Here is a 16,306-nt window from a genome sequence, read left to right as displayed (position 1 = left end):
AGTTTTCTGAGCAAGAATGTGCTATCTAGATAGTAAAGGGAATACTGGAAAACATAAAGGAAATAAATATAAATTAAGATCTCATAGTCTCCAAGAAATTTACAAGAACAGTATTTAAAGTCATCACATATGATATCAAGTATTTTTTTCTACGAGTGAAAACTAACATTATAACGAAAAGCTTTTAACATATAAATTATTGAGCACACATGAAGATATTTTGAGGAGAATTACGTACATAGCACTGTATTAAATATGGGCCCAGAAATAACATTTTATTTCCCCTTAAAACTTTTATAAATCTATTTCAAGGCAGACAGTGATATGTAACTACACCAAATGCAGAAATAATAAAGGACTAAATTACAAAATAGATGTTCACACAGCATGGCATTTCAATGAAGTAGTATCATACCAAAATTACTACACATGCCAACTAGCTTATTACCAAGTAGGTTGCATATTACTGAATGTGACATTTTTCTGGACATACACAGCTTTGTTTTGGCAACAGCTATAGAGGTATGTGTGTATACTTAGTTAAATCATTATTTAGGCATTTTTTATGGTCTGCCTCATAATAATATATAATTTTACCTTCACTTGTCAAAAAAAAGATGCAGAAAAAAAGAGCTCGGATGGTGACATTTATTTCAATGAAGTAAAAATGAGCACCCACTCCTAATATTCAATTCCTGGGTCAATTATGCATTAAGTCTAAGTAACTAAAAGCAAGTTGGAGAGACACAGATTAAGAAACCAACCTCTCTGAATTATGACATACTTAAACCCCACTAAATCCTAGAAATGGTTAAAAGGGTACATTAAAACTGCACTTGTACCCTCTGAAATTTTATGAGCATGTTATAAACCCTAAAATGCCTAAGGCATGATCAAACTAGTCAGAGTGGAATCCAGAAAAGTAGACACTGGAAATGTTTTCACTGAAGTTTCTATGGGAGATTTTTTTTCACAATTTCATAATGAGGGCTGTTAAACTCAGCTTTTCTTGATTTCTTAAGTAAACATACAAGTTGTATGTTATAAATGTACAGACTACAGACAAGTACTCTCTAAACTGTGACTCTATCCTCTTTTTTTTAAACCCAGCCACTAATTATCCCCAATGTTTATGACTTACATGACCATAATTATTAAATAATCATGACTCATAACCTGCTTAAAGCTACAGCAATTATTGCAGAATGTCTGTATTTTCCTGACTTAACTCAGCTATGTGAAAATAAGTATCTAGGATCGCTCATTTTAGTAAACAGGTGAGAAGTTAAGCATCGTAAAATGTTTACCTCACAACTCTTCTGATCTTGGGCAAGTTTGAATCCTTTCTTCCCATCACAATAGCAAGTGTAACCTCCAGGGTAATTGACACAAAGCTGAGCACACATGTTCTCAGAGCATTCATCTATATCTGAGGTAAAAAAAACACACACACACACACACACACACAAACTTTAATATCCCCTAAATGTTCAATCTTATAGGCACAGGAATATTATGATTGTAGTAGGATATAATCAATGATAATCGAACCTTAGGGAAAGAAATACTATGACATCAAACTACATTTAAATATAATACTTAACATGGAAATTTAAACAAGTTACAAGTATAATTTTTATTTACATATTTGAAACAAAAATTAATTTATAACTTTCAGTGATTAAGTAAAGTATAAAAATTCTACCAAATTTCTCATTTTGAATTTGAAGAAAAAAAAGATTGAGAATCTCAACTTAAATATCATTTCTGATTATTTGAATTTCATTGAGATTACCTCGCAATTCATTGCTTTGAAAAAAAGAAAACAGAAATGAGAAGGGAAAGAGGAAGGGAGAGGATGATGGGGAAGTAAAGGAAAGGAAAGGTAGGGAAGGGAAGGGAAGAAAAGACCCCTTTAACTGAAGGTTGATAAAATCAGGAATTAAATGACAATATCAAGAACATTGGAACACTCATAATGCGATAATTAATGGTGGCAGTGAATTTAGGGAAATATCTTTTTTTTTTTTTTTTAAAAAAACCTCACTGTGATGTAATCTCCCATATTATGAAATCTTCTATATGGTCCCTGTCCCTACTCCATATTTTGAGAAAATCATTCTTGGAAATTTATAATATTATGTTGAAGCAAACATCTATCTCAGAGTTATATAAGATCACTGACATTTTCATTGGATATGCCCTATGACCTTTAAAACTCTACAAGCTCATAAATGCTATTATTGAATATGTTCTCATAAAATAATTTAAAATAGATTCCCAAAATTAATAATCCTTAGTATTAAAATTGCACATTATTAAAGTTATAGATAGATAAGAGTCATATATAAATCTTTTTAAAAAATATGTCATTCATTAAATAAAACTACAATACAGGTGATGAAGTTGGCTAATGATAATTCTGCAGACATCTAGAGTTTTCCACGGTAATTTCTATCTGCAATGGTGGGAAAGCAGAAATGTGTTGGGGGGGGCAGGGGAATATTTTTGGTGATTGCAAAAGGAGATAGGACATCAAAATCTCAAAAGCAGCATACATAGTTAAAAAATATATTGTAAAATTATTATTGATTTAGGCAACTTCATAGAGACAGAAAACAAGATTAGAGGTTACCGCCGTCAAGGCAACTAATAAAAGAAAACTCACTGCTTAATGATTACTGCTGAAGAGTTTCTGTTGCGGCTGATGAAAACGTTTTGGAAATAGCAGTGATGGCTGCATAATGGCATGAATGTAATTAATGTCACTGAATTGTACATTTAAAAATGGTTAAAAGAGTACATTAAAACTGTACTTGCAGTCCCTAAATCTATTTTTTAAAAGGTACATTATACATGTGTGTGAATACACATACATACATATATATATACACATATATATACACATATATATACACACATATATATATACACACACACACACATATATATATATATACACACACAGCCACAATAGGAAAATTAGTATTGATTAGTTCCAGCCATGGCATTAAATCTATTTTAAAATTTTAAAAAATCGAAAGGAAGGTATGAGATAATCTGTATATCATAATAAACAAACCTACAAACAAACAACTATAATATGTTGAAGCTTCCTGAGGCACACAGGGCAGCGCCACTGCAGTCACATGAAGTAGTAGCACCTTTAAGGGGTTGCCCCAAACCCACAGGCTCTGACATTACCGATCAGTATTTCTTAAATTTCTAGAGTATTGTTATCATTTCTTTATCATGAGATAATAGAACTGTGTCATTTTTTATTTTAGAATAAATGATTTATTTATATATGCACAGAAAAATCACTGAAAAGCTTGGAATAAAAACTAAAGTTTTAACCATGCTCATTGTCTCACTAAGATGATTTTTAAGCTTGTGTCTTTCTTTTCTATCTACTGTTTTTCCTTCCAAAGTGAAATTCTCTTTATCTTTGAATATGATGTAAATGATGTGAAAATATGTTTATCTTGTTTTTATCACACATGGAGGTCTCCAATTCATAGGTAGCTCAAAGGGCCAATTGGCACGCCTAACACTAAACTTAAAGACCATATGCCTTACATACTCTTACTCTGGAAGGAAGGAAGCCAATGATTACCCAACTGAACAAGCTATATTAGGGATAAGAAAATATGACTGTTGATGTCAAACAAAACCAATGCTTTTAAATATCAGTTCAGGGTTCACACCCACCCTCTCAACCATCAGTAATGATACCACCATCATTCTACCTTCACAAGACTTTGATTTGAGATTATATCTGTAGCCTTCGGGGCATTCACATTCAAAATATCCTGGGATGTTCTTGCACACAGCTGTGCCACAAATGCTTGGCTTCAAAGAGCATTCATCCACATCTATAAATAAAATCACTATATTTAAAAAACATTCTTTCCATACCAGCAGACACTACCAAAGAACCTTTGATTTGTGTTTCCTGGATCTAGTTTAATATATGTAATGAGATAACAGATTGGCCTTCGGACCAAAAAACATTAAATCTATCATCATATGTTAGCTCACTAAATATGATTTCTTTCTACAAATGCATAGGGAATTTGATTGATGTTTGCCATGTTCCTTTCTAGTTATGTTAAGAAGGAGAAAGCTTTAGAAATTTTCTTATCTGCCAGGTTGTGGTACGAAAATAAATGGAGGTCTTGAAAACAGATTCACTCCATATTATCACAAGTATTTTTTGTACATGGGATGGCTCATCTATTCTATCTTGTTTCTTTGGAAATGAACAAACATCTAATTAGTACACTACTATTGTTGTCTAAAGTAGACAATAGTGATTCAAATTTAAAATAAGATTAAGGTCTCTAAGTACTAATAAATCTGCAGTTAATCCAATATGAATTTAGTGCTAAATGAATATGCCAGAAATTTCAGATGCATGTATCATATTGCCAAATGAAGAAGGAGATAACATATTGATAGTAACTAGTTACTAGATGAGCATCTGTGAAGAAAACAAAACGTGACAGAAATAGTTCAATGGAGATGGAATTATTAGTGAACTATTCTGTGTACTCTCTGGAGAAAGAAATTCAGAACAGAAAATATGTTTTCTATTCTAAAAATTGACAGCTTTTTTTCCAGATTAATAGTCAAAATTTAGGATATTATTTAAAATAACTTGCACAAAAATAATAAAACCAGTTCCCTTGTAGGAATTTTTCTATATTTTGGCTGTATCATTGCCAATATCCTGAGTGTGAAATTGTACTATCATATTGTAAACTGTTACTGTTAAGGGAAAATGGGGTAAAGGGTATATAGCATCTCTCTGTATTACTTCTCACAACTTTATGTGAATCTTTAATTAATTCAATGTAAAATATTCAATTTTTAAAAAAGAGCTAAAAACTCTATGTTTTTGAAATAAAGTAAGCCTGAGCAACAGTGGGACACTGTCTCTACAAAGTATTTTTTCTTAAATTAGCCAGGAGTGGCCGGGCACAGCAGCAGTGCTGTAATCCTAGCACTTTGGGAGGCCAAAGTGTTCGAGACCAGCCTGAGCAACATGGTGGAACCCCACTTCTATATATTAAAAACAAAAAAGGAAAAGAGAAAAAAATTATCCAGGAGTGGTGGCATGTGTTCTTGTTACTAAGGAGGATAAGGCAAGAGGATCACTTGAACCCAGAAGTTGAGGTGCCTTGAACTATGATTGCACCACTCCACTCCATCCTGGGCAACAGAGGGAGACCCTGTCAGTAAATAAATAAATAATAAAATAAAATAAAATCAGTAAAAATATGTCACTAAGTGTATTTGGTTTGAGGCATATTTCAGGGAATTATTTAGATCATACAAGTTTAAGTTACAGTGCATTGATTTTATGACTCCAAACTGACATCTAATGTCTGATTGAAAGGTTTTATTATTTCAGCTGGGCACAGTGGCCCATGTCTGTAATCCCAGCACTTTGGAAGGCCAAGGTGGGTAGATCACTTGAGCTCAGGCATTCAAGACCAGCCTGCTCAACATGGCAAAACCCTGTCTTCACCAAAAAATACAAAATTGGATAGGCATGGTGGCGTGCGTCTGTAGTCCCAGCTACTCGGGAGGCTGAGGCAGAAGAATCACTTGAACCCGGGAAACAGAGGTTGCAGTGAGCCGAGCTCACACTACATTCCAGCCTGGGCATCACAGCGAGACTCTGTCTCAAAAAAAAAAGGAAGAAGAAAAGAAAAGTTAAGCTTTATTCTTTCATCTTCAGACAGTTACTGGCAACTGGCTCCCAACCATTTCTACATCTTGGCAAAGGTCCCATTGTAATAGTGTTTTGTGTGTGTTTTGTTGTTGTTGTTGTTGTTGTTGTTGTTTTGAGACAGAGTCTCCCTCTGTTGCGATCTCGGCTCACTGCAAGCTCCGCCTCCCTGGTTCACGCTATTGTCCTGCCTCAGCCTCCGGAGTAGCTGGGACTACAGGCGCCCGCCACCACTCTGGTTAATTTTTTGTATTTTTAGTAGAGACGGGGTTTCAGCGTGTTAGCCAGGATGATCTTGATCTCCTGACCTGGTGATCCACCCGCCTCGGCCTCCCAAAGTGCTGGGATTACAGGCGTGAGCCACAGTGCCTGGCTGTAATAGTTTTTTATATATTCTTCTATCTGTTTTCTACGTTATTACTTACATATCATGAGTAAACAATAATGCAAATGAATATAAGAACAGATGTGGTCATCAGGAACATTCCTATTAATAAGAGCACTTTTGTAATCATTTACACATATATATGTGTATTAACTGAGTAGACAAGAATTAAATACTTTTTAATTTTTAAAAAGTCACAAATTTGGCCAGGTGTGGTGGCTCATGCCTGTAATCCCATGACCTTGAGAGGTTGAAGTGGATGGATCACTTCAACCCAAGAATTTGAGAACAGCCTGGACCATATGACAAAACTCCATCTGTATCTGTACAAAAGCTACAAACATTAGCCAGGCATGGTGGTGCACGCCTGTAGTCCCAGCTACTTGGGAGGCTGAGGTGGGAGGATCTCTCAGGAGGTTGAGGCTGTAGTCAGTTGAGATCGTTCCACTGCACTCCAGTCTAGGCAACAGAGCGAAACCCTATCTATCTTAAAAGAGCAATAACAAATTCTTTAGAAAGAGACTATTAAAGTATTTAAGTGTAGAAGTAAGAATGGGTACTATTTGTTCACAAAATGCAGATGGTATCCAGCATTGTGATGGTTTTTCTATAACTCATGTTCTAATGACAGTCTTACTCTAAGCAGTCTCAAAATCCAAACTCAGACCTTCAAATAGGCAGATAAGAAAGATACATGGTCACAAATTAGATAACTGTTTAGAAGAATTTGTTGTTAATATAGTTCACTTTAGAGTCGTTTAACTGCAGTTTAAATAATATTATAGTACATTTTATCCTACTAAACACTGCTGTTCAGTAAGAGACGATTTGAACATGAATCCAATTTAGGGCTTTACCAAAATATATATAAAATAAAGAGTTGAACAAGAAATTCACATTTTAACTTACTTTTTTTTTTTAACATTTTAGCAAAACAAAACAAAAAAAGCAGTGGAGGAGAGAACTTGGATATTATATTGTATCCAGTTTCTAAAGGCAAATTTTAAGTCCAGGTGGGAAATTTCGTTTTTAGTCATCCATACACCTGGTATGAATACTTGAAGATTTAGTCATAGCATTAACACAGCCAAACTGACAGACTGTATACAGAGAGAAAAAAAGTCAAAATTTAGGGATAGGAAAACAATGAAAAACAAAAGAAATACACTAGTAAAATGACTTGTTAGAAAGCTAAACTAACAGGGAATATTTAAGTCTGAAGAAGAAAAAGGAGTTATGACCAATGATATGATCTTAAAGGTATAAAGAGAAAGAAAACTAGATCTTTTACTTTCCCAAAACCACAACAGGAAATGAGGTGCCAGATGAAGGGTTGATGCTGGAAATCAGAAAAATATTTCTGAAAAGGAAAAATAAAATACAATGGAAGAAGTTATTGCAGTGGATTTCTTTCTATGGCTATGTATCTTACTAGAAGAGAATAAAAAATATAATGTCTGACAACAAAGGATAAACAATGATTTTGCAAAGTTTGTAGCATGCAAAGACTTGCATTGAAACGTGGCTTTATAATGAAATTCCTTATTGAAACATGCACACAAGTGTGTACAAGCACATACAATAAGAAAATTTTAAAAAACTGTGTTATCAGTACTGTAAACTAAAATGCAGGCCAGGCACAGAGCTCTCACGTGTAAACCCAACACTTTGGGAGGCTGAGACAGGAGGCTCACTTGAGTTCAAGATCAGTTTGGGCAACATGATTAACCCCATCTCTACAAAAAATACAAAACAAAACTAGCTGGGCATGGTGGCATGCACTTGTAGTCCCAGCTTCTTGGGAGGCTGAAGTCAGAGGATCAATTAAGCTCGGGAGGTCAAGGCTACAGTGAGCCATGATGGAGCCACTCTACTCCAGCCTGGGAGACAGAGTGAGACCCTATCTCTCAAAAACAAACAAAAACTAAAAAGCAGATCCACAGTATCACAAGGCTTCAATGTCGATAAAAATGTGTTAGTATAAGCACTTACATATCATTTTTCCAAAAATTTGCTAGTAAAATTTCTCTAACTGGGATTATTCTTACATAGCGAATGTGTTTTAATTCTACCATCCTGCTCTTACCTTTACAGTCTTTCTTATTTGAAAGCATAACAAAACCACTTTTACAGGAGCAGTGGTAACTTCCAGGTGTATTATCACAAATTTGACTGCAACCTCCATTTATATTTGAGGGATCTTTGCATTCATTTATGTCTAAAACAGGAAAAAAATAAATTATTTTTAAAGTAATATAACCTGCAGAGAACTTTTCAGGAGACCAATCCTGATGAGCTGGGGGGCGGGGGTTATTATACATACCAAATTCACACTTTTCTCCTTGCCAACCTGGTTTACAAGTGCAAGTAAAAGAAGCTTTTCCATCTTTGCAGCTCATATATCCATCTTCATTGCATGGCAGAGGACTACACTGGTCTGGAATGGCTGAAGGAAATAGACATCTATTTATTTTTTTTACCTCATGTCATGGTAAAATAAAATTGTGTGTACTATAATAAAAATCCTGAAGCCTAGAACCAATGAAAAAAAGAAAAAACACAACTCCTTCCTTTAAATAATACTTTTCCTAAATTAAAAAGTGAGCCCATTAGGAAAATCTTTATAATTATTTTGTAAAAATAAACTACAGATGGCAGCAGTGGCCCATCTAGAGTGGCCGCTGCCAAGACGCCAGCTGCACTGGGGATGTGGGCCAGGGCCTCCCACTCCACAGAGCAGATAGGAGCCCCACACTCCCCGGATGCTGCTGTAGCTTCCCTGTCGTGGCTCCGGACCTGGGTGTCTCTGTGCTCTTGGGGGCCTGCTCCCGCTTCCAGGCTTCTCCCCGCAGCAGGCATCCACTCTGATCTTAAAGGCATGGCCAGGGCTGCACGTGCCATGCAGTTAGTAAAAGCCAAGGACAAGGGGGAGCTCCACCCCTTCCAAACTTGTGGGACAAGAGTCCCCTGAGTGCAGCTGCAGCTGCCCAAGCCTGGCTGGAAACCTGGGCATCTCTGTGCTCTTGAGAGCCTGGGGAGGCCCATTCTGCCCACCACAGGCTCAGAAGTGCCTGCTCTTGCTTCCTGGCCTCTCTCCTCACTCCTGGCACCCACTCTGGTCATGGAGCAAGGTTGGAGCTGAAGCCAGCTGTTGTTGCAGTCAAGCTGGGTGGGCATAAGCTCAGGGCAGTGCTAACATGCCAGCACCCTGCCCCCTCCAGTCTTTGGGCTCCAACAAGCATGGGAAGGGAGCTGAGGGCAGCTCAGTGCTGGCCTGCAGGCACCCCCTTGGCACAAACAGCCTGGGTGCCATGAACAGTGGCAGGAGGTAGACAGCTTCCTAGGTGGAAAAGGGTGGGTCCCCTGTGAAGTCCCACCTTCAGGCTGGGGAAGGCCTGAGGCCTGTGGGCTGGGCTGCCAGTCCTGCTGACAGATGGGGGAACACTTTGTGCTTTTTCCTGGGCCCACCCATGGCAGCCCATGGACCAGTCAGCATGCACTTTCCCCCTCTGAAGACCATAAAAACCCCAGACTCAGCCAGAGCAGAACAGATATCCAGGCAACCAGCTGCAGAAAGGAGCTACCATCTCCAGGGCCTCCTCTGTACTGGGAGCTGCAGATGTCAAATGACCTGTCTGCAGAGAAGAACCACCATTTCCAGGCCGTCCTCTGCTGAGAGCTGCTGATGGGACAACCAGCTGCAGACAGGAGCCACCCATTCCAGGCCTACTCTCTACTGAGAGCTGCAGAGACAATGGGATGACCTGGCTACAGAGAGGAGCCACCCGCTTCAAGGCCTCCTCTCTGCTGAGAGCTGAACACTTGATGGGACAACCTGCCTACAGAGATGAGCTACCCACTGAGGGTCTCCTCTGAGCTGTTCTAATGCTCAGTAAAGTTCCTGTTCATCTTGCTCACCCTCCACTTTTCTGCATACCTCATTCTTCATGGACGCAGGACAAGAACTCAGGCAAAGGCACCACCAGCCACAGAAGTTTCCAGCCAGAAAAGCAACACTCCAAAGATCCCATAACACTACTTTCGCATTGCAAGTGTATATAGTATTTCATAACTGTAATTTAGATATTTTTCCAAATATATTACCTCATTTGAGCCTTAGAACAATTCCATGAGGTAGACAGAACAATACTATTCTCAACATTAAGAGAAAAAAGAGGCTAGGTGTGATGGCTCACACCTGTATTCCCAGCACTTTGGGAGACCAAGGCAGGAAGATCACTTGAGGCCTAGGCAACAAGGTGGAACCCTGTCTTTACTAAAAATACAAAACTTAGCTGGGCATGGTGGCACATGCCTGTAGTCCCAGCTACTCGGGAGTCTAAAATACAAGAATTGCTTGAACCTGGGAGGCAGAGGCTGCAGTAAGCTGAGATCATGCCACTGCGATAGAGCAAGGCTCTCTCTCAAAAAAAAGAAAAAGAAAAAGGAAAAGGAACTTAAAATTTACAATTCGGGCTAAGATGATGTAACACAGAACAGATTTATCTTCTTGCCTTAAATAAGCAGAACTTCAGTCTAACTATGTAAAATAATGGTTTTTCAAACATTGGAGAACAGGAAGGAGAACACCATGATTCCTAAGGAAAAGAAAATAAACAAGCTGAGAGCTACAATTGGACCACATTACTTCCTGGAGATAGCTTCTATGCAACAGTGCAAGAAACACAAACAGAGCCCAGTGGTCTCCCTGGGTTGAGAAAACAAATATTGGCGTTTGGGGAGATCAAATTAGAATTTTGCTGGTCAGAGTACTATAAAGGCAGAGAGAGGGAAAAAATGTGTGTGTATGGAAAGAGAGAGAGAAAGAGAGAGAGAGGAAAAGAGAAAGAGTCTCCAGAGATCTGCAAAAAGATCCCCTAGGGTCTTCGGCTGAATGATGATTTGCACAGGAAAATTTCCAGAGCTCATAGAGGGATAGGGATAGTTTGTTTTAGACTAACCAGACCTAAAATATTTCACAGTACAAAGGGCATCAGGTAGAATCCTCACAAGGACTTATTATTGAGGCTAAATTAGTTTTAAGCTAACGGCTACTCCGGATTGCCTTAACAGAGCTTAAAATCAAACCTCAAAAGATTTGTTTTTAATGTATTCCACATAAGTTACCTAAATGCCACAACAAAATCAAACACTGTTGGGAAGAAGATAAGAAAATCCAGGACCCAGCAACGTAAGCTGTAAGCTTATTTTCTTTTCCTTAGGAGTCACAGTGTTCTGCTTCCTGTTCTCTAATGTTCAAAACCATTATTTTATATACTTAGACCAAAGTTCTACTTATTTCAGGCAGAAGGATAAATTTGGTCCCTGTTACATCATCTTAGCCCAAATTGAAAGTTCCAAGTTCTTTTTTCTATTTATACCGAGAATAGTATTGTTTGCTTGGTCCAGTAAACAATTAAAAATAAGTAGGGGTCAGATGCAGTGGTTCACTCTGCATTTTGGGAGGCAGAGGAGGGAGGACACTTGAGGCCAAGAGTTAAGACCAGATTGGGCAACATAGTGAGACATAATCTTTAAAATTAATTTAAAAAATAAATTCCCCAGCTGTGGTAGTTCATGCCTGTTGTCTCAGCTATTTGAGAGGCTAAGGGAGGGGGATAGCTTGAGTCCAGGAGTTTGAAGTTACTGTAAGCTATGATCACACCACTGCATTCCAGCCTGGGTAACAGTGAGACCTTATATCCGAATAAAATAAAATACAATATAAAATTAAATTAAATTAAAAAATAAATACTCATGTAAAGAAACAAGAAAAAATAATTTACAACCAAGAGAAAAATCAATAGATGAAAATATATCCAAAATGAAAGAGATGACCAAAAATCAGAAAAATAAGTAAATAAGATTATTTTAAATGCACTCCACATGTTCCAATAGTAAATATAGGCATGATGAAAAAAAATAAAATAAAATAGAAGATGTGGAGCAGACCCAAATGGAACTTATTGAAATGAAAAATAAACTATATAAAATGAAAAATACACTAAATGGGATTAAAAGTAAATTATACATGGGAGAAGAAGAGTGAATTTGAAGACATAAAAACTATCCAAAATCAAGGAAGGACAGATAAGAAGTATAAAAACAATAAATACATAAATAAATTGATAAATAACTAGAGCATGAATTACTTGTTAAACAATACCAAATGGCCTAATACATGTTATTGATATTTCAAGAGAAGAGGAAAGATAGCAGGGAAAATGAAAAATGAAATTTGAATAAATAATAGTAAATTGTTTTCTGAATTTGATGAAAACTATGAACACATAGATCCAAGAAGACCGCTGAACATCAATCAGGATAAACCTAAAAATATTGTGTCAAATTAGAGAAAACCAGGGAAAAAGAGAAATCTAAAACACAGTGCATACATAGAGAAAAAAAAAAGCTAAGAATAACACCAGATTTTCCATCAGCATCTATTCAAGTGAAAGGACAATGGAGAGACATCTTTGACATACTGACAGAGCACTAACAACATAGAAGTCTTTACCCAATAAAAACATCTCCCAAAAATAAAGGCAATATACTATTTTTTAATTTAAAAATATGAGAAATGCTGGGCATGGCGGTTCATGCCTGTAATCCCAGCACTTTGGGAGGCCAAGGCAGTCAGATCACAAGGTCAGGAGATCGAGACCATCCTGGCTAACACGGTGAAACCCTGTCTCTACTAAACATACAAAAAATTAGCTGGGCATGGTGGCAAGCACCTGTAGTCCCAGCTACTCGGGGGCTGAGGCAGGAGAATGGCGTGAACCCGGGAGATGGAGCTTGCAGTGGGCCGAGATTGTGTCACTGCACTGCAGCCTGGGCAACAGAGTGAGACTCTGTCTCAAAAAAAAAAAAAGAGAGAAAATCCATCTTCATCAGATATGTAGTATAAGAAATGTTAAAGGAATTTCTTCAGGCAGAAGGAATATGTCACATGGAAATGTGGATCTATGAAAAAGAATATGGAATGCCAGAAACGGTAAACATATGAGAAAATACAGAACAATGTTTTCTGGGCCAGGTGCCAATGGCTCATGCCTGTAATCCTAGCACTTTGGGAGGCCAAGGTGGGTGGATCACTTGAGGCCAGGAATTTGAGACCAGCCTAGGCAACATGGCAAAACCCTGTCTCCATAAAAATACAAAAAAATTGGCCAGGCCTAGAATCCCAGCTACTTGGGAGGCTGAGGCACAAGAATGATTTGAATCCAGCAGAGGTTGCAATGAGCTGAGATTGTGCCACTGCACTCCAGCTTGGACGACAGCACAAGACTCTGTCTCAAAAATAAATAAATAAATAAACAAATAAAACAATATTTTCTCATTTGATAAGCTATTATAAATTAACATATCATGGAGTTTATAATGTATAATATTAAAATGTAAGGCAGAAACAGCACAAAAAAATAGAGGAAATGAGGCCTGGTACAGTGGCTCATGCCTGTAATACCAGCACTTTGGGAGGCCAAGGCAAAAAGATCACTGGAAGCCAGGAGTTCAAAACTAGCTAGGCAACAAATTGAGACCTTATCTCTACAAACAAATTTAAAAATTAGCTAGATAGGGTGCTACAGGCCTGTAGTCCTAGCTACTAAGGAGGCGAAGGCAGAAGAGAAGAAGGATTTGAGACAAGGAGTTCAAGGTTGCAGTGAGCTATCATCACCCCACCACACTCCAGCCTGGGCTAGAGAGTGAGATCCTGACTGAAAAAAACAAAAGAAAAAGAAAGAAAGAAAAGAAATGAGTAAAAAAAGTTTGAGAAGCATAATTAATAACAGAGGAGATAAAATGGAATCAACTCCCCCCCCAAAAAAATACTCAATTAAGCAATACAATTGCCTTAGGAAAAGAAAAAAATGGGATTAACATTTAACATAAAAAGATGGGATTAAGAGACTTTAACCATCATCAATGGTAACATTAAATGTAAATGTCTATAGTCTAACACTCCAATTAAAAGACAGAGATTGTCAGATTGGAGAAAACAGCAAGACCCAAAAGAAACTCACTTGAAATATAAACACACTGGTATGTTCAAAGTTAATGGATGGAAAAGTAAACCATAAAAACACTAATCAAAAGAAAGCCAGAGTGACAGTATTAATATAAGATAGATTTTAGAATAAGGAATATTATCAGAGAAAAGAGTGATATTAAGAAGTACAAAGTAGGGCCTGGAATGGTGTTTCATGCCTGTAATCCTAGCACTTTGGGAGGCCCAGGTAGGAGGATTGCTTGAGGCCAGGAGTCAGACCAGCCTGGAGAACACACCCAAGATCCCATCTCTATAAAAAATAAATTAGCCAGGAGTGATGATATGTGCCTATAGTTCCAGCTACTCAGACGGCTGAGGCAGGAGGACTGCTTGAACCTAGAAGGTTGAGGCTGCAGTGAGCCATAATTGCACCATTGCACTCCAGCCTGGGCAACAGAGCAAGAGCTTGTCTAAAAAAAAAAAAAAAAAAAAAGTACAAGTAAAGATCAATTATAGTGCCTTGTTTATTTTCTTCCTAAAATATCAAAGCACTTTATCGATATGGCAAATGACATGCCATTTGTTTTTTATTTGTAATTTCTGTCCCCTCATTAGACACTGCAATAGTCCCCTGGTTTCTGCACATTTCCACACCAGCTTCTCAACTTCCCAGTCAACTGTACATGTTCTTCCCATCCTTCCAATACTTCCAATACTCCTAATACTGCCAATATTTCTATCTCTTTGCATATGTTAGCCAAAGAAAATTTTTGTTGTTAAATAAATAAACAACCAACCTAGCTAATGCCTAATTAATTCCATAATTTTTTTAAAAAGTCTTCATAGGATCAAGTTTTTTTGAAATGTGGCAATACATAAGGTATTAGTTTAAAATCATAGAAAAGAAACTAATAGAAAATTTTTATCAAAATTATTATTCTTCTGTTCTTTGGTAAATTTTAAGAAAAGATAAAGCATGAATTAAATAATTAAATATACGTGTTCAGACAAACTGTTCTCCCTGTGTAATTACAAGCACTTTAGAGAAAAACACAGTTAAATGAGTATCTAGAGAATGTCAATCCTGGATGCAAAATATTCTCTGAACAAGCATCACAATTTATTTCCTGTGGTTGAACCATTTGCTTTTACTAATTTACCAATTTCCCAACAAAGAGTCAAAAATAATATACCAGAATTATCATTAGGCCCCTTGTGAACTTCAGAGCAAGAAAGCTAATTTGATTCATATAACATTTTCCACATTTATATTATCAGTGCCAAAAAGTTAGAAGAATAAACATGGCTCTACTTTGAGCTATTAATCTACTGTAACATTTAGTCACACTACATGATTATGCAACAACAGCGAAAATAAAGCTGTTGGGAATAAAAATTCCGAAGCTGATGACCTAAAGCTTACTAAACACAGAACACTGTTCAGTTTAAACATCAGGAAAAAAATTCATTTTGAGTAATACAGCAGCATTTACAACTATGAACAAGTATTTTAAATGCAGTTTGAAAATACTTTCTTGCTGGGCATACAACCCATCAAAGGATCATTTCTCAATTTTTAAACATTAGTTTATATTAGCGTGGGTGTACTTTACCTACAGAGTTTTTGTTTTGTTTTTTCAGCTGATGGTAGAAGTGCTTACCATTGACACAGCTTCTTAGGTCAGGATAAGCATTAGTTGACTGACGTGCAGCAGTGAATAACCCAGTTTGAAAAGAGCGAAGACAAACTGAAAATAAAAATGAACATAATCTTCTTAGAGTAGACACACATACTTGATCTGAATTCATGGTAGGAATTGTCCCAAGAGGTAGGATATTTATGCTCCTGTGGATTCACAAGATTCAGTCTTCAAAATGCAACACTAAATGTTTCCATCTACCTTTCTGAAAAATTAAAAATCTACAAGCAAGACGGCAACAGATACAGAATCATAAAAAATAGATCTGTGACAGCTTCTTCTCTCTGGAGAAGAACCTTAAAGTCAGAAGTGAAAAAAACCTTGGCTTAGCACAGAAATTTATTGTCATATAAGTCTATGTTTTTAATTCCACAGCAGAAACAAGATGTTACCCTCAAATCTACTGACCACAGTCTGATTTATAAAGTATATATAATTAAGTCAATAGAATCAGTTTGTGTTTCTACTTGCTATAGGCTACTTCCAATTCT

At 37.0% G+C, this 16,306-nt stretch overlaps 1 protein-coding gene across 2 annotated transcripts in view; it reads right to left on the bottom strand.

Annotated features, from left to right (window-relative positions):
- The window catches only part of PROS1 (protein S), a 40,302-nt gene extending 24,451 nt beyond the window's left edge, over positions 1 to 15,851 (bottom strand). Inside the window, exons 1-4 of one of the 2 annotated variants that reach the window (XM_032150375.2) lie at positions 15,777 to 15,851; positions 8,446 to 8,568; positions 8,209 to 8,340; positions 1,308 to 1,429 (exon numbers count right to left, since the gene is read on the bottom strand). In XM_032150375.2, the coding sequence (XP_032006266.1) occupies positions 1,308 to 1,429; positions 8,209 to 8,340; positions 8,446 to 8,521 (330 nt within the window). In that variant the 5' untranslated portion in view covers positions 8,522 to 8,568; positions 15,777 to 15,851. Of the gene's footprint in view, positions 1 to 1,307; positions 1,430 to 3,749; positions 3,992 to 8,208; positions 8,341 to 8,445; positions 8,569 to 15,776 lie in introns of those variants that run through there. The other variant, XM_058438183.1, reaches the window with a different exon arrangement.
- Between the last annotated feature and the right edge of the window lie 455 nt (positions 15,852 to 16,306).

Source organism: Hylobates moloch, unplaced genomic scaffold (genome assembly GCF_009828535.3).
Source record: "Hylobates moloch isolate HMO894 unplaced genomic scaffold, HMol_V3 SCAFFOLD_4, whole genome shotgun sequence".
Classification (NCBI taxonomy): domain Eukaryota; kingdom Metazoa; phylum Chordata; class Mammalia; order Primates; family Hylobatidae; genus Hylobates; species Hylobates moloch.
The sequence above is the reverse complement of the archived record's forward strand: the minus strand, read 5'-3'. Positions and strand labels throughout refer to the sequence as shown.